At 36.9% G+C, this 19,783-nt stretch overlaps 1 protein-coding gene across 1 annotated transcript; it reads left to right on the top strand.

Moving 5' to 3' along the window:
• Positions 1-38: 38 nt before the first annotated feature.
• Positions 39-18,922, top strand: LOC132092711 (serine/threonine-protein phosphatase 2A 56 kDa regulatory subunit alpha isoform-like). The gene is made up of 13 exons (XM_059499065.1): positions 39-829; positions 8,975-9,171; positions 9,280-9,381; positions 9,640-9,732; positions 11,990-12,120; positions 12,861-12,920; positions 13,108-13,216; positions 14,485-14,538; positions 15,507-15,557; positions 15,682-15,801; positions 16,283-16,410; positions 17,172-17,273; positions 17,341-18,922. Exons 1-13 carry the CDS (start codon positions 673-675, stop codon positions 17,540-17,542), a joined length of 1,506 nt encoding a protein of 501 aa, XP_059355048.1. The 5' UTR covers positions 39-672; the 3' UTR covers positions 17,543-18,922.
• Positions 18,923-19,783: the final 861 nt, after the last annotated feature.

The raw sequence follows: 19,783 nt of genomic DNA, 5'->3' as shown, positions 1-19,783 counted from the left end.
TTTAGTTCTTACACGTGCATGTTTTCTTGTATTTATTTATTTGAGTGGTTCAGTGTTCGTGAACATTTGTTGCCTGTGTTCATTTGAGTTCAAGGATACCGAACCTCTGGCTTTGTATATTTCCCAAAATACAATTAAAACGAGAATCTCATTGGTCGAGGGGCGGATCTTACTGTCTGCGCGAGCGCTCATTGGATGAATGTTCTGTCACTCAGGCGCGCCACCGGTTATTTTTAGACCCCCAGTGAGGCGCAACAGCGACTGAATGAAGTTCAGCGGATGCGAGGAATTTTACGCCCGCGCGGATTCACATTAAACTCTTTCCTCGCGTCGTCAATACATGGAACCTGTTCCAAGCGACTTTAAAATTGTGACTCGCTGCTTTGCCTGTATCTCGGCTGAGTTTGAACTGTGTTTTGTGGAGTAACAGGTTTAATGAGGCGCGCTTGTTTGAACATTACAGCATGATACAAAGCTACTATTAACTACGTTTTTACAGTCATTCGTCCCCATATTCTCATCGCAGGATACCTGTGGACTGTTGGAGAACATGCAGCCTTCATAAGTGGCTTCACAGTGCGTGTCATTAGAGTTTAATATACACAGTCAATGGGACGTCAGTCAGACTAGAAAACATACAGGGCACATTCAAGTCATCGAGCTGCCTTGGAAATGTCGGCGATATCTGCTTGCGAGAAAGTGGATGGATTCACGCGGAAGTCTGTGAGGAAGGCTCAGAGGCAGAGGGTTGGTCAGGGCTCGTCTCAGTTCGCGGTGAACAGCAGCAGGCCCTCGGCTCCGGAGATCTCCGCGCTCCCGCAGCTCAAAGGTAAGAGCATCAAGATCAAGCGCTGGAAATAGACTCGCAGGCTGCGTCTCAACCCTAGTGCGCTACCTACCTAGACAGCATTGGGGTTGCACGGGCGCCTGAGTTCCCACAACGCTATAAAGTAACAAATAAAACAAATGCACTCTTATAAATGATGCCTCAGGTGTTATATGAGTGTAATCAGGCGCCGAAGTTATATTTGCACCACCGATGGGCCACAAGTGAATTATTTACAGCAGGCCCTAACTGTCTGCAGGAGAACTCGTCCTGTGTGCGCGCGCTTGGGTGGTTGAGTCAACATTATGTCTCAGCGCAAGAGAAGCATCTTTATTGTATGGTCCAACCTGTGGTTTCCCAAAGTTCCTGTCCTCTTTTTTTGTGCCTTTGGAAGTCACATGGTTGTCAATACTGTAACTCTGTCACTTTTCCAGTGGCCTTGGTTCTGGAAGTATCTTTCCCACAGGCATTTTAAAAATTTCTTAAAGTGTTAGAAGTCATGAACCAAAAAATTATATGCTTCACGCGCACTTTTCTTTCTTTTAAAGAATTTATTTTATTTTAAAGAATGTTGCTTGTCAAACAGTTCTGGTTCCCATTGACTTCCATTGTATTTCTTGCCCATACAGTACATGTCAAAGAACCAAGATATTATTGAGAAATGCTGTCCTCCGTGGCTCTATACAGGGGTGTCCAATCGGTGCACAGTTTAGCTCCAATCCAAATTAAACGCACCTGAACCAGCTAATCAAGGTATACTTCCATGCAGGGGTTTTGAGGCAAGTTGGAGCTAAACTCCGCAGGACACCGGCCCTCCAGGACCGAGTTTGGTGACCCCTATCTAACAGAAACAACATGCATATTTAAATTGTCATGCAAAGGGCACAAAGTTCTCACAATAATAGTTGAACTGGTTCACAAAACCTCCAGTCACAAGCAATATGTAGGGTGACCATACATACCGTTTTTTTTCCCAGACATGTCCTGGCCAGGATTTCTATCATGCCTTTGTTTTCTTGTTTTCATACTTGCCTTCGACTTCTTTAGGCAGCGCTGCGCAGACTGATTAGTGTTTGACATCCAAGTACCGTGAGAGCTAGAGAGCAGAAGCCTGATTATTTTAGGCAATAGAAATCCTATGTAAAACACATGTAATATTTCTCTATGTGAATAAACAATAACACATTTTAGTACGAAGCATTTGTACAAAATTCTAAAACAAAAGGGGAAATTATAATTTTTAAAGGAAGGGTTGGTGATTTGGTTAAAAAAAGCAATATGTTATGCTGTCTGTCTCTTCACATCTCATTAGTAATCAGTAAGTTAAGTGGTCTAAATGTATTTGTGTATTTATATTGTCTGTGGAAGGAATGCTCACCCAATCAAATCCCTGCATCCATAAATCCGCAAATTGACACATCCCAGAATACCCTGCATGTCACTTCATGTTTGATGTGTTTTGTTTTTTTTTCTCCCAAGTTTCTACTTAGTTGTGTACTTTAGGGTTACCATGATTTGGTTTAGTATGGTTCAAAACAGATATTAATACTTCAGTGGGTTGGTATATTGACATTACATAGGTTAATGAATTAGGTTTTTTCAAGACAAAAAAAAATCGAGTAAGGAGCCATTGGCTACTCTAAGAAAGAAAAAACTATTAAGAGCCACAGAACGTGTTATTTATTTGATTGTTATTTTATTTACATTTCTTACATTTTAACATTTCAAGCATACTGTCATGTATATGTCTCATCTTTTCATGACTCTATCAGTATTTTATTTTATTTATCTTGTAGATGACCTGGAAACTAAGAGTCACTTAGAGTGAGAACTAAATGTCTTTTCCAAATTGAAATATAGTCACAAAAAAAAAAATTGTTCTTTACGCAGAATCTGTGCCAATATCATGGACCATAAGCATCACTGATGAAAGATTGGAATTGTCAAAATGCAACATATTACAGTATACAGATCTTCATAAGTAGGGTTGGTTGTTGTTAGAAATTTTCCTGTGCAGTGCATCTGTGGAATGTGCGTCATTGGAATCAGTGTGCTCCGTAATTAAAGAGGCATGGCGGTGTTTCTGTTTTACGGTTTATGACATCCTTAACGGGAAACGCTGAATCATCAGAACGCTGGCGCAAGGCTGCTCACAGCGCTTGGTCACGTGTCGCACCAGAACCGTTTTCAGAACCGAAACCAAATAGCTCACGCTTCCAGTTTTTTTGCAAACCGATTCTCGGTTCCCAACCCTAGCAACAGTCCAGTTCTTCTTCTTCTTAGCTCAGGTAAGACACGTCTGAAGTTGTCTGTGGTTCACCAAATTCCTTGACACGTGTGTGCAGTTGCTCTTGATGCCTTGACCCTCAGTCCATTCCTTGTGAAGTTCACTCAAATTCTTGAATCGATTTTGCTTAATCCTGTGGTTCTCTTGGTTGGTTGTGCATCTTTTTCTTCCAGACTTTTTCCTTCCACTCAACTTTCTGCTAACATGCTTGGATACAGCACTCTGTGAACAGCCAGCTTCTTTGGCAATGAATGTTTGTGGCTTACCCTCCTTGTGAAGGGTGTGAATGTGAATGATTGTCTTCTGGACAACTGTTACATCAGCAGTCTTCCCCATGATTGTGTAGCCTAGTGAACCAAACTGAGAGACCATTTTGAAGGCTCAGTAAACCTTTGCAGGTGTTTTGAGTTGATTAGCTGATAGACATGTCACCATATTCTAATTTGTTGAGATAGTGAATTGGTGGGTTTTTGTTAAGTGTGAGCCAAAATCATCAAAATTAAAACAACCAAAGACTTAAACTACTTCAGTCTGTGTGCATTTAATTTAATACATGAGTTTCAGAATTTGAGTTGAATTAGTGAAATAAATGAACTTTTTCCACAACATTCTAATTTATTGAGATGCACATGTAACTGAACTACAGTATCCTGCACCCACTAGTAAAAATTAAGTTAAATCTGGTGTCTGAATAATCATTGGTTTCACTGTGGATTAATTCTTGTTAAAACAGAGAGCAGTGAGTGATTTTCTTTCTTGGATTAACATTACAGCAGCTAGTATATTAGGCGTGGTCACTTTAAGAGACAATGCATCCATTATAATGATACACATCCGATTTCTTTCTCAACCGCTTACCTTCACTTAAGGCATAACCAACAGGTTTTTCAAGGATACTTTCCAAGATGGGTATTTTGACCAAATTTTGTGTGTATGTCAGTACAAGAGCAAGAAGAGGAAAATTTTGGTGTTCCAAGTTCTTTGAGATGCTCTTCTACACTCTTCTGTGTACGCACAGGGTCACCGTGATTTAGCCAAGACATGTTCCTGGATCAACATTATTGTCCAAAAATATAGACTTAACCCAATCCCTATCCCTAAACCTAACCCTACCCATAATTTATTCCTAAAATCAGTGGGAAATGATAGTTGATTAACAAGGGTGTAAAGCACGTAGTCCTGATTGTAAGACTTTGCATGTTTAAACTGCGATTTGCATTTGTTGCATTAAGGTGCAGGAGTTTTTATACTGAAGGTCTGGCAACCCCTGCTGCTGATATTTTACTATAAATGTACTATATATATATATATATATATATATATATATATATATATATATATATATGTACATTTATAGTATGTTTTTTTTTTTACAGTACAGTGTGGTCACTCAGGAACTGTCACTACATTTTAATTTCACCATATTAAAGATTTCCTTTTATTTCTCTTTCCCTTAGTACTCTCCTGTTATTCTGCACTTTGCTCTTCCATAAAGACAAAATGGCCATAAATTATGGGCTATATATATATATATATATATATATATAGAACTTGGAACTCATTTACTTGTTCCTTGTGTTCAGTATATCTGGGAAATGCATTTACAGTTGTGTCATACTGACATTTATTATGACTCTCCAGGGATGGGCCATGTAGCCATGGCAACCACATGCCTGGGGTGTTGATGGGAACCTCATCCTTTGGTGCTCTTGTGTGCATGAGGACAAATAAAAGTGAGGCAATCAATGAACATGTTTCTGATGTTCGCTCATTTTTTACGGTCACTTGGCTCAGTTTTGTGTTGAATGCAGAGACTCTAAGCAGTTGTCTGGGAAAGACAGGGACGCTGCATTCAGATGGGTTACATAAGGTGTATTAATAGAGCAGCAGAGGGGTTGTGTTAGCACCCCTCCAGCTCTTTCTCTACTGTTCTCTTGCTGTTATATCCTCTCAGAGTGGAAAAACATCATGAATTGAAGTTAAAGCGGCTTGGAACAGACAGACAGCAGCTGTAAGAACTTAATAATTGAAAGAAAAATCCTTTAGATGACATTAAGAAAATGACTTTTTCTAGCCTACTCTGTTGTGCAGTGTGTATTACAGGGCTGCACTGAATTTGATCTCCATTGGATTAGCTAAAAAAATTACTGTATCAGTACCATGGCTCAATATTTGATATTTAACAGAAATTAATATAAATTGTACTTTCAAGAATATCATTTTATTACTGCAGTGCACTTCATTCAGAAGTTTGTGGTCTATAAGATTTAAAAGTCTCTTATGCTCACCAATGCATTATTTATTAGATCAAAAATACAGTAAAAAAAAAAAGTAATATTGTGAAATCTTAAAACAACTAATTTCTGTTTTTATATATTTCAAAATACAATTTCCTCCTGTCATGCAAAGCTGAATTTCAGCAGCCTTTACTCCATTCTACAGAGTCAGATGTTCAAAATCATTCTAACATTTCTTATTATCAGTGTTTGTTGAAAACATTTGTGCTGCTTAATATTTTTATGGAAACCGTGATAAGTTTTGTTTTTCTGGATTCTTTGATAAATTCAAACAAAAAACACTTATTTAAATTTTTTGTAATGTCAAAATCTTTACTGTCACTTTTGGTTACTTCGATGCATCTTTACTGAAACCTCCTCTATGTTCTGAATTTCTTCTACAATGTGAAAAAATTCTTCTGGAAATAACGGAGGCTAATATTCTGATCAAAGTCCCAAAATGTCAGGGTTTACAGATTATGTATGCCATTAATGGCCAAAGTTCAGGTTAACTACATGTCAGTACAATCCTTCTGGTATTTGTAGAGTACTGTTGATTTATTATTAGTGTACACAGTGTCTTTTATGATATGAGTAAGTGAGTGGAGATACTTCCCTGTGTTTTTTATATTGTCGTCTAGTTTACAGTAATGTGTACGGACTGTAAAGATTTCACAGCCTCTGCGAAATTAGACCACTGTGTTTCTGTTCGAATTGAGTTTGTAACTTAGCACTGAAGCAATGATCACTATAGCCAATCACAGACATATCTGTTGAGCGCGTGAACACAAGGGCCAATCAGAGCGGTTTAAGAATCCGCTGAACAGCAAAAGGCTAGCGGAAAATGCTGGTATCGTCACATTTTTTAAATTTCAGTACCCATTTGTAACAAACTTGGTATCTGTTTGACAACCCTACTTCCTAAGGTAAACAACAAACACACAGCCAGCCACATCACATACCTGATCTAAAAGAACAGGTGACCTTCTTCCATTGCTGCATGGTCCAGTTCTGATGCTCATGTGCACATTGTACTTTCAGTGGAGGACAGGGGTCATCATGGGCTCTCTGACCGGTCTACAGTCGTGGCCAAAAGTTTTGAGAATTACATAAATATTAGTTTTCAAAAAGTTTGCTGCTAAACTGCTTTCAGATCTTTGTTTCAGTTGTTTCTGTGATGTACTGAAATATAATTACAAGCACTTAATACGTTTCAAAGGCTTTTATCGACAATTACATGACATTTATGCAAAGAGTCAGTATTTGCAGTGTTGGCCCTTCTTTTTCAGGACCTCTGCAATTCGACTGGGCATGCTCTCAATCAACTTCTGGGCCAAATCCTGACTGATAGCAACCCATTCTTTCATAATCACTTCTTGGAGTTTGTCAGAATTAGTGGGTTTTTGTTTGTCCACCCGCCTCTTGAGGATTGACCACATGTTCTCAATGGGATTAAGATCTGGGGAGTTTCCAGGCCATGGACCCAAAATTTCAACATTCTGGTCCCCGAGCCACTTAGTTATCACTTTTGCCTTATGGCACGGTGCTCCATCGTGCTGGAAAATGCATTGTTCTTCACCAAACTATTGTTGGAAGAAGTTGCTGTTGGAGGGTGTTTTGGGGCAGAATTGTGAGTGAGCCCACTCCCTTGGATGAGAAGCAACCCCACACATGAATGGTGTCCGGATGCTTTACTGTTGGCATGACACAGGACTGATGGTAGCGCTCACCTTTTCTTCTCCGGACAAGCCTTTTTCCAGATGCCCCAAACAATCGGAAAGGGACTTCATCTGAGAATATGACTTTGCCCCAGTCCTCAGCAGTCCATTCACTATACTTTCTGCAGAAGATCAATCTGTCCCTGATGTTTTTTTTGGAGAGAAGTGGCTTCTTTGCTGCCCTTCTTGACACCAGGCCATCTTCCAAAAGTCTTGGCCTCACTGTGCGTGCAGATGCGCTCACACCTGCCTGCTGCCATTCCTGAGCAAGCTCTGCACTGGTGGCACTCTGATCCCGCAGCTGAATCCTCTTTAGGAGATGATCCTGGCGCTTGCTGGACTTTCTTGGACGCTCTGAAGCCTTCTTTACAAGAATTGAACCTCTTTCCTTGAAGTTCTTGATGATCCTATAAATTGTTGATTTAGGTGCAATCTTAGTAGCCACAATATCCTTGCCTGTGAAGCCATTTTTATGCAACGCAATGATGGCTGCACGCGTTTCTTTGCAGGTCACCATGGTTAACTATGGAAGAACAATGATTTCAAGCATCACCCTCCTTTTAACATGTCAAGTCAGAGTTAACAAGACGATTACTGAAATGATCTCAGCAGGTCCTTTAATGACAGCAATGAAATGCAGTGGAAAGGTTTTTTTGGGATTAAGTTCATTTTCATGGCAAAGAAGGACTATGCAATTCATCTGATCACTCTTCATAACATTCTGGAGTATATGCAAATTGCTATTATACAAACTTAATATATATATATATATATATATATATATATATATATATATATATATATATATATATATATATATAACTTTTCCAATTTCCAATATTTATGTAATTCTCAAAACTTTTGGCCACGACTGTACACGGCTCAATACACAGTAAACTCTGTGTTCTGACACCTTCCTGTCATGGCCAGCATGAAGTTCCTCAGGAGTTTTGCAGTACAGTAGCTCTTCTGTGTGATCAGACCAGACGAAGTACAATGAACAATGTGAAAAGTTACTGCTTGTGCCATCAGACTGCCATCAGCTGAAGAGAAAGTTGCTTTATAAAAAGATTAAGTCACATTTTAATTTAATGTTAAAAAGAGGGTGCATTTATAAATTTAAAAGAGTAAAAAAGAAAAAAATTATGCAAAAACATCTGCTGGTGGAAGAGCATTTTGTGCTGTGAAATGGTCTCCCTTCAGGAGTTCATCCCGATTACTGAAATTAGACACTCCCAAGTGTATATTACAACAGTCCTGTCCACTTGAGTGTATGGCTAACTCAGTGCATGCATATACACTTGAGCATAACTCGACTAGACTAGGTACCAAAGATATTAGTTTTGGTGAAATAAGATGCAGATGTCGTTGACCCTCCTACTGCAAACGTGTGATTGCTCTATATAGCAACACTATTTATCCGGTATCCTTTAAATTGTAATAAAACAGCTATATGTGGTGCAGTTGAAAAAAAAATCATGTTCCAGCATTAACAATCCGTCTTTATTGAAGTTAAAGGCAAAATGCAAATAAGAAGGAAGTGTCTACATTTGTTCATGTAGTAGCCTGTTGTGTATTAGTTTTTGTTCTGTTCTGTCATGTTTTTGTTTTGCTTTAGTTTGCATTTTGTTTTTGTTTAGCTTTTTTGTTTGTATTGTATTGTTTTGTTTTTGTTTCTGTTCTGTCATGTTTTTGTTTTGTTTTAGTTTGCATTTTGTTTTTGTTTTTGTTTTGTTTGAGTTAAAATGTCAAGTCTAAATGTCTCATTATTTGTTTATAGAAATGTTGAAAAAGTGAATTGACAATACAGGAGAATAAATAAATGATTTTTTAAATTATTATTATTTTATTTTTTTCATTGTTTCAGATGCATCTTCCACAGAGCAGCATGAGCTGTTCATGCAGAAACTACAGCAGTGCTGTGTAATGTTCGACTTCTACGACACGGTGACTGACCTGAAGAGCAAAGAGACCAAACGGGCCACTCTCGGTGAACTGGTGGATCATGTGTCCACTAACAGAGGAGTTCTGCTGGAGCCTGTCTACCCTGAGATCACCACAATGGTCAGCATTCATGTCATGTCCACCAGCCTTAAATTCATGTGCTTGATATTAGCAAAAATAAAAATGTCTTCATTGTGAAAGTAAACTCCCAATCATTTCTGTTTTCAGGTTAGCACAAACATTTTCCGAACGCTTCCACCCAGTGATAACCCTGACTTTGACCCAGAGGAAGATGAACCCACTCTAGAAGCCTCCTGGCCACACATGCAGGTCAGATGTAGCCTGCTGCTCGCACATTTTCTAACTCATTTTTTGCTTATTTACTATTTTTATGGACTATTATATTTAATGAAATACACGCACAGCATATTTTGTGAATTAATTAAACTTAGTCTAAAATGTGATTTTGTTAAGGTTAAAGTGAGTATAATTGTTGACATCTAAATACATTTTTATTTATTGTTTATTTGTTTGTTTTTTATATATGCTGTATATAATAACGGTTTCTATTATTTTGTCTTTTTTCAGTTGGTGTATGAGTTTTTCCTTCGATTCCTAGAAAATCCAGACTTCCAGCCAAGCACCGCCAAACGCTACATTGACCAGAAGTTTGTGCTACAGGTATATGAACTTTTTATTAATGAATCACTTGTAATTACAGGAATATAATATATTTATTGTTATTTTTTCATAAAATTATACTTTGTAATTATAAGTAATCATTTGTTGTTATTATATATATATATATATATATATATATATATATATATATATATATATATATATATATATATATATATATATATATATATATATATATATATATATATATATATATATATATATTCTGGGCATTTGCCATTTTATTTTAATAGAGCATAATCTTATGTATAAGATTTAGGACTTGAATATATTCCTCTTCAGTTTTTCTTTTTTTAATGTTAAGCAAACATTTCGACTGTTTTGTGAGATTTTTTCCCTAAAACACACCAATTTGATATCCTTTGTATTAAATGGGGAATAAAGAGAAGAAAAAAGAATCATAATTGAAGATGCATTGTCTTAAAACAAGTCGCATCTTACTCTGTTTTTGGTCCTGAAGTAAATTTAACCCGTTTTGAGGATTTTTCGAAACGGTAAAACAAAAACAGGATTAAGATAAATGCATTTTTGTAGGAGACTACTTAATAGTAAATCTATATATCCCTTCCCTGACTTTTTCAGCTGAAGTGGTAAATATTTGTAAAAAAGTAATTGCGCGCTTGGCAGGCCTGGTCTCTTCCTCTTTTGGATCTGCCTCGGTCAGTGTGTGTTCCTGTGTAAAGCAGTGGGTCATCAGCTGTCCGAATCGACCCGGTCGTTCCCCCGCAGAGCACTGAATGCTCTGGAATGTAGAGTCAGTGTGGAAGCTGGTAAAGGCGACTTTCCATGATGTGAGCGTTTCCTGGGCTGCTTTAAATAGCGCCCTGTTGTTTACGCCACAGGAAGGAAAGAGGCAGCACTGTAGTGCAGGCTGGGATGGAGAACATAATGACAGACAGCAGACACCACACAAAAAGAGCTGAACTAGTAGAGATGAGGCAGATCATGTTACTGGGTGCAAATTGTTCCATTTGTAGATGCTGTTGTACAGAAATTACACAACATTTACTACCATTTTGTTGTATTTTTGAACAAAACAGGATATTTAATAAGATGATACTTGATTTTATTTATTTTTTTAGTTTTATAAGAGAGAGCGAGAGAGAGTCAGTTATGCTCAAACATTCTGAATCTATTTAATTGTAAGTGCATTACAATATTATGAAATATTGTTACAAATTAAAATAATTTTCTTGTTTAATATATTTTATAATGCAATTTATTCATTTAATGACAGCTGAATTTTCAGCATTATTACTCCAGTCTTCAGTGTCACATGATCTTTCAGAAATCATTTTAATATACTGATTTGCTGCTGAAGAAACCATTCGTATCATTAATTATTATTAGTTTTTTTTTAAAGTCTATTTTGAACTTTTTCTCTCTTTTAATGCATTCTTGCATAAAAGTTTAAAATATTTTAATAAGTTTTTGATAAAAAAACATAATCTACCTAAATATTTGAATGGAAGTGTATATAGAATGTATTATGATTCTGTTTTTTGTTTTTCATATATATACGTGTATATACTAGGTCCTAATGATAGATGACCACTTAACTGCTTGAATGAATTAAATTTCCATTCGAAATTGCTTTATTTTTATTTTTGGGTGATAAAGCTATGGTCAGCTGGTCTTTCATTCCAGCTTATTCGTAGTGATCTATTTAAACGATGTGGAGGATGAGCATTTAAATTCCTGTTTGAATTTTGATTTAGAGTTACTTATGTTGTGGACAACATTAACGGCCTCATGAATGTGATCGAGGTTGGACTCATTTACTAATGTCATGTTGCATAAATGCCATAGTCAAATACATCACTCATGGCAGGGATTCATTGTCTGGAGGCTAAAGGTAGCATTGCATAACACAGTCCTGTGCAGACAGTCTGATGTGATGTGATGCTGCCAGATCAAACCATCCCATTAAACCTTCCATTAGGAGTCTGCATGGCATTAAAGACGGTTTCATTTATTCTAAATTGATCCTTTTTTCATATTTTGAAAATGAAAAAAAACAAGAATGATCACATCATTTCAGAATGGTTTCAGATAACCCCAGCATCTTGACTACAAATAAAATGTCACACTATTCAAAGACGTTTCTGTAGTGTAGTAATATTTTCAGAGATATTAGAACAGAGAAACCGCAGTGAACTGGCATCTTCAAGCCAGACGAGAGAAAGTGACAAAGTAATGATTGTGGGAGAAAATGAACTCCTTGCTTTTGTTTCAGCTCTTACAACTGTTTGACAGTGAAGATCCTCGTGAGAGAGAGTTTTTAAAAACGATTCTGCACCGCATCTACGGGAAGTTTCTGGGTTTGCGTGCCTGTGTTCGGAAACAGATCAACAACATTTTTCTGAGGTACCAAAACACTTATTTTTACACTTGTACATATACACTGCTATTCAAAGGGTCTTTGAAAGAAATCAATACTTTGATTCAGCAAGGATGCACAATATGTGATCAAATAAATGTATGACAGTAACAGCATTTATAATGTTAGAACAAAATTCTAACAAATAAATAAATGCTGTAATTTAAACTTTCTCTTCCACAAAAATGTTAAGCAGCAAAACGGTTTTCAACATTGATAATAAGAAATGTTTCAGCATATTAGGATGATTTCTGAAAGATCATGCGTCTGTATTTTATGTTTTATTTTTAATTGACTTTTTATAATCTTTATGCAAAAAAGAAATGCAAATTAGTTTGTGAACTGCTATTATAAACCATGCAATTGATTTGGATAAAGATTGTCTGTGTATTGAGAAATACGATTTTCAATAATGATAGCTGTGTAAGTGTGTGAAATGCTTCAGGGTAAACAGTGTCGATTACTCGACTAACAGGAAGCTTTCCAAATGCAGGAAATAAAGAAAATTGAAAAATATTTAATTATATTCAAATAAATATTAAACAATTTCTGACTGGTTTTTGAATTTTTTTGAATAATATACTATTGTATTGGATTGTAGATTGTGCATTTAGTAAAAAAAAAAAAAAAAGTTCATGAATTGCAATGCATTTGTTTATAATACATCATTTATTTATCATTTATATTTTATTTGAAATGTAAATCGTTCATATCATAATTTTCCCAGATACATCTATGAAACTGAACACTTTAATGGAGTTGCTGAACTCCTTGAGATTCTGGGAAGGTGAGTCTTGCTTTCATTTTCCTTCAGGTTCTGTTCACAGATCATTTCATGGCGTTTGAAGATAGCGTAGCGTCAGAATGCATGCTGGGTAAAGGTTGTAAGGTTGGTGTCGGCTGGCTGCAGACTTCTAATGTCAAACCTTTCACTCTTCATGCCATCGGTTGTGTCGCTGTCTTTATAATCGCAGTATCATCAATGGCTTTGCCCTGCCGCTGAAGGCTGAACACAAGCAGTTCCTCACCAAGATCCTCATTCCCCTGCACACTGCCAAAGGACTGGCGCTGTTCCACGCTCAGGTAACCCTGGAAAGCCTACTGTGACACATTCGATACGCAAATGACCTCTGAAGCCCTCTAAATGATCAGCATGATCAAAACTGAAAAACCTGTTGTGCACAATCTTCTGCAACCAACCGAAGTGCCTGCTCTCCAACTTCAGGTCATGATTTATGTCTTTTTGCTGTCAAATCTTTACTGGTTTTTCATAAAGTAAAGGTACGAGTGACTTCTACACTTCCTGAACTAAGTATGATTATGATGCATCCATACAACATTTAAAAAAAAAAAAGTAATCATGTTATAATGTATAAAATATGGTCCATCAGGCTTTTGAGGAAATCTCTCAGTCGTCGTTGTATTGCACTGCACCACAATCAAAACTGTAGAGCACAAAACCAGTCAGAAGTCGCAATAGCCAACAATACATTGTAAGGGGTCAAAGTGATTTTTATATATTTATATATATTAAAATCTGAACCGATATTAAACATTAGACTCCACGCACTGAACACAACACTCACACAATATGTTTTCTAAAATCAGCTCAAAATATCAAATATGTTATATATCCTCTGATTCATGTAGAATCATAACCTGAAGCTAAATATCCAGAGCACATCCATCATACACAACACAACTCTCTGCCTGCCCAGAATCTGCTGCCTGGCTCGGATTATGTTGAAACAAATAAAGCACAGAAAGGGATAGATTTGAATGTCTTTATAGAGCATACTGTGGGTTAGGGTTTGTTGATCCAGTTGCTAATAATTAAAACACTTACTAAAAAAGCTGCAATTTTATTTGTTTACCTGCATATCATGTGACCAATAACTAATATCAGAGATCTTCGAACATGCCAGTGTGTTGTTAAACTGTGTACTGTATGTAGTTTTGTGTACTTTGGCGATTTTGGAGCCCTCTACAATTAATTGAGTGGAGCTCACTGTTGTGTAGAGTTGTTTTACATTGTTGGGATATTAATTCACAATCTCAAGTGGGAAATTCAAGCAGGTAATTTGTTCGTCTAGTGGTACTAGGTTAGTCTGTGAATCCTTGGATTGACCCTCCTTTGGATACCTATTAAACATTTAATCGAGGATCAGATCTGTTTTTGTTAGTTTGTTTGTTTTTCCTGCAACTGTATCCGTTAGTAGAATTTAAAATTCATGATTTCCTATTGATAAGCATGCTGATATGAAAGTATTGGTCAGGCTGATTGTTTGCACGAACAATCTCTTCTGTAGTATGCACTGTTCACACTGACTCTGGACCTTGTTGTGTTTCAGCTGGCCTACTGTGTGGTTCAGTTCATCGAGAAGGACCCGACCCTGACTGAAGTGGTACGGCTCTCCTCAGCCTCACACTACACAACACACAGTCCTCCCATCTGAATTTGACATTTGAAGAAATGTCATCAGTAGTTCTAGAATAAACCAAAAACACATAACCGTAAATCGTGAATCCAGAGACCTTTTCAAGCGCTCTCTTCATTCTTTTTTTTTTTTTCATAGCTGTATATTAATTTTTTTTTTTACATTTTTTGCACAAAATTGCAAATATTTCATTATACTATAGTATATGTTTTGTTTATGATAGGATAATGCATATGGCATGTGCTACTCCTATTACTTCCAGTGCACTTATTACAGAGACAAAACCCATAAGTGAAGTGTCTTGATGGAGGTTTGGCTTAGCGCTGGGTTTTCGAGCCGCTATCAACCGTGTGCTGTGTGCTGCCAACCGCAGGGAAGCCTAGAGTTCACCATGAGCTCATTACCACTGCTGTTCGCCTGCAAGCAGGAGTTAGCTCATGGCTTCACACAGGCATGTAGCTCCAAGTTAGAGGGTCATGGTGTTGAAGGCAGAGCTATAAATGATAGGGTCCGAGGAATGATGCGTCATATTTCTGGGTTTGGAGAGTGTAAGTAAACCGCAGAGGAAATGGCACAGGCGACGTCCATCTGATCCAATAAAGATAGCACAGCAGCCGCTCTGACATGATTTATCTCTCAAGTACTCCGAGCAGTACTCATACCTTTTTCTATTTATATAATTACCATCAACAACTTTTCTGTTGATTCTTAATTGAGGTTTTTTTTAATGGAGTAAGGCCAGATATTTTTTTTTTTTTTTTTTTTTAAAGATATTTTATTTATTTATTTTTATATTTGTGTTGTGCTTTGCACTAAATTATAAACAAGCAACATGAATACCTTTCCCTGTATTTCATGATGTATATGATGAATATTTTCTAGCTTAAATTCATTAGAATTGCTACATTTATCAGATCTTTTCTGTTTGCTCTTAGGTGGTTCGTGGTCTTCTTAAATTTTGGCCCAAGACGTGCAGTCAGAAAGAGGTAAACTGTCTGAGAACTTATGGTCCAGTTATTACAAAAACGAGTGGCAGTATAATGACTGTTCGGTTTTTTCACTTTGTTAGCAGACTGGAGTCTGATGTGTTCCTGTGTTCTGCTCTCTTAGGTCATGTTTCTAGGGGAAATTGAAGAGATCCTGGATGTAATTGAACCCACGCAGTTCAAGAAGATTCAGGAGCCTTTATTTAAGCAAATCTCTAAATGTGTAGCCAGCCCTCATTTTCAGGTACAGTGTAGTTAGTGTGTGATCCGAGTCTGTCCAATACATGAATGAATGAAGAAAGAAAGAAAGAAAGACGGCATTGAGGAAGAACGTTTTGTGAACAAAAATAAATAATTGGAAAATATAGACTAAATAAAATGAAAAATAAAGATATAATTAATTGCAAAATCATTCTCATATGCTGATCCGGTTAACAAGAAACATTTATTATTATAAATATAGAAACAGTCGTGCTGCTCAATATTTTTGTTGAAATGGTGATACATTTTTTTTTTTTTTTAGGATTTTATTTTTATAAATAAAATCAAAAGAACAGCATTTATTTGAAACATACATTTTTTGTTACATTATAAATGTCTTTAGTGTCTTTTGATCAATTTAATGTCTCTTTGTTGAATAAAAGTCATTAAGCTGATAAACTTTTGAAAGATAGCGTATGTTTCCTGTGGTGATTCATATGAAACCATCTCTCTGATATTTGCAGGTAGCAGAAAGAGCACTGTACTTCTGGAACAATGAATACATTCTGAGTCTAATCGAGGAGAATAATGCCGAAATCCTTCCCATCATGTTTGGAAACTTGTACCAGATCTCCAAAGAACACTGGAACCAGTATGTTTTCAACTTTTAATGTAGTTCATAATGAATGAAAACATCCTGCGAAGTTTTAAATCTGAAAGTGCACGGTTTATAAAGTTAGTGTCTCTCAAAATAAAGAGTCGACTGAATCATTGAAACGAGTCGTTTTTAAAACGAATCCCAAGCTGATTCATGTTGACATGTCAACATGAAACATTAGCATATTCTTTTTTTTACCACTAGATGCCGCTATTGGAGCGGTAAAAATATTGGTTTGCCCAGTCACACTGTACATAAAGCAGCACTGCGCTCACAAACACTGCTTTATCAGACATTACAGGCAGGGGCGCTGGACTGGGGGTAAAACCAGTACTGATTACCCGGGCCCCAAAGGAAGAGAGGGGCCTTGAAAAGTCTGGAATATATATTTTCAAGGGGAGGGGGGCCCATTAGGACTGCCTATGCATAGGGCCCGGGATCTTGTGCAGCGCCCCTGATTACAGGCATGATGAAATGAAAATGAGACTAATCAGAGATTAGCATCACGCAAAATAGGGGTTTGAAAAAATTAATCGTTAAATGAACTTTGGGAGTAGTTGAGCAAGTAAGGTAAAAATAAAGGCATATTCTAAGACAAGTAAAGGGTTTTTTGACCTTGCATGCATGTCAACCTGTTGTTGGGGACTCCCAAAACCAAAATATGAACATTCATTACACATAATAGGGGCACTTTAAAGAAATGAAATGCATTCCATGGAAGAGTGTTAGTAACTCGTATCTTGTAATTGTGTCAGGACGATCGTGGCCCTGGTGTACAATGTATTAAAAACACTGATGGAGATGAACAGCAAACTGTTTGATGAACTGACGGCCTCATACAAAGCTGACAGACAACGGTAAGATCACACCTTTGCTTTAAGTTTGAAACCTGTTCATGGTTACCACCATCACTTCTGCCCTCAGAGAGAAGAAGAAAGAGCAGGAACGAGAGGAACTGTGGAGGAAGCTGGATGAACTCCGACTTCAGGAGAGAACAGCCATCCAGAATAACAGGCATGAGATCCAGTTCACGTACAACAAGAACAACAACAACCTTCAGGATAAAGATGAAAACACAGCAGCAGCAGTCACAGACCGAGTTGAGAGTGACACCTGGGCCAAATAACACTGCCCTCTCTTGTCTTTTTCTCTGTATGTTGCTGAGAGAGCAGTGAGGATATGGACCTTCAGCAATAATCACCTTAAAGATTTTAAACCTATGTAAAACTAAATCAGAATGCTATTTTCTCCTGCTAAAGGATAATATATTTTCTGTATGTAAGTCTATTTTGAATGTAAAGTGTGGTTATAGTAAATTACACATTTTTGTCTAATCAAAGATGTAAGATTTCCACCTGCATTGCAAGAAATCATTTTCTGAATGTGCGGTCACGTTTATCGCCGTTCAGCGAGTTTACACGAGTGAAATTCAGAAATTTCAATAGAAACCCAAGTGTTCAGGAATTTCGTATTATGATGAAAGACTTCCTAGGATAGAAGGCTTTGCATTGGTTCAGGTTGGTCATGTGGATTCTCCACGCTGGCCAATAGAAAGCTGCTTGTTTAAAAATGTGCCAGATGTGTGAGATTTAATCAGTACTTTGCCTTTCTTCCCACCTTAAATAGTTTGAAATATTGAAATATGTAAACAAAATACATTTATAATAGAAAGACAAATAATAATATTAGTTTAAGATGATACATCTTGTTAAATGGGAATATAGCTTGAAGTACCTTATTTCTTGAGATCTATTCTCTGTGAACTATTCTTAAACAATACGGCTTCTGAATTTGTTAACCGGAAAATAAGACAAAAATACTGACAAAAGAAAACCTTTTTGTTTCTTGAGGCTATATTTAGAGACATGAGCAAGCTTTGACAATTAAATGTCTGTTTAAAAACACTACCACGAATCTGGAGTTTGAAATATATTTGACCACAAATGTGACCTGAGCTGAATATTAAGATTTGTTGCTTATAGTTCACATGATACATAAAGATATACTCCATGGGAGTGTCAAAGATTAGCCTTAGAAATGCAAAAAGTGAAGCACAAATGTAGTGAACCTGGTCAGAAACCCCTGTCCAAGTATATACAGTATATATATGTTTTCTCATAATACCAGCCTTGCATTATAAATGCAACATATTTAAATACTATATTTTATTAAAAACGCATTGCTTTCTGTATCATTCAGGTCACCTACTATGCATTTCACAGGTTGCGATTAAAACAAACAGACGATTCTTATAGACGTAACTTAACTCAGGGATAACTAAGGTTTTAGGTTTATTTAGTAAAAAACAGAACAATAATGTTTAAAGAAGCAATAGATATTATAAATGAGACTCACTGACATTCCATTCAACATTCTATTGGTTTGCTTCAACCAAAAATGGTCTCAATGCTGTTAGGTTAGGTTCTCGGTTTTTTTCTTCTGTGAGAATGTGTAAAATAACCTTGTGGTAATGTGCTATCCTGCATTAAAATGCCAGGCTGATGTTTCTTTCTTTTTCATGTCATACTAGTGGTCTGTATGCATGGAGAAACGCTCACTGTCCTCAAATATAAATCCAGTTATCTGAGTGAACCAGCAGGTGATTTAGAAACTTTGTGCATTTACAGTATGTTGTTTGATTAAAAATGAATGTGCAGTGTTTTTTATAGTGTTCTTATATATGTGTGTGTGTGTGTGTGTGTGTGTGTTTGTTTGTGTTTGTTTGTGTGTGTGTGTGTGTGTGTGTGTGTGTGTGTGTGTGTTAACAGTGGATAGATAGACAGCGTTTATTGTTGTCCTGTGGTCACTGACTTGTTAAAGACAAGTGCTGAAGTGTAATAAGGCCTTTAAGGCTTGGACTGGCTCTTTTAATTATCAGGTAAGTTACTCTCATGATGGATGCGTGAGCTTCTTTAATCATGGAGACTTTGAAATAAAGGTCAGCTAGCAGCAAGAGATTCATTCATCACAAATATAGCATGCTAAATGTCATCCTCTGATGATAATCTCAGCTCCAGGACTGAGTTTCTGCTGCACATTTAGATCGTCTAAACCAGCACCCTGTTTCTCCACATTTGTGTTCTGTATCTTCTCCAGAAGGTGGCGTCGCAACCCTCTTAGTGTGTCCACATGATGACGTATCAGGAAAGTACAGTAATAGTTCTATCAGATTTAGAGAAATATTAGTGGGATGATCAGAGGACGCCACCTACTGGCTGGAAAACGAATAGTCATCGACTCTATTCTAGCGTTGTGTGCAGTTCAATAGATTCAACTCATATGCTTTTAGATAGCCTACACAAGACATATTCATTAAACTCTTTAACATCAGCAATTCTGGTTCATATTTTAGATGCTATGTTGCCAT

This window comes from Carassius carassius, chromosome 18, assembly GCF_963082965.1.
Source record: "Carassius carassius chromosome 18, fCarCar2.1, whole genome shotgun sequence".
NCBI classification, from domain to species: Eukaryota; Metazoa; Chordata; class Actinopteri; order Cypriniformes; family Cyprinidae; genus Carassius; species Carassius carassius.
Note: the sequence above shows the minus strand (reverse complement) of the source record. Positions and strands in the feature narration are given on the sequence as shown.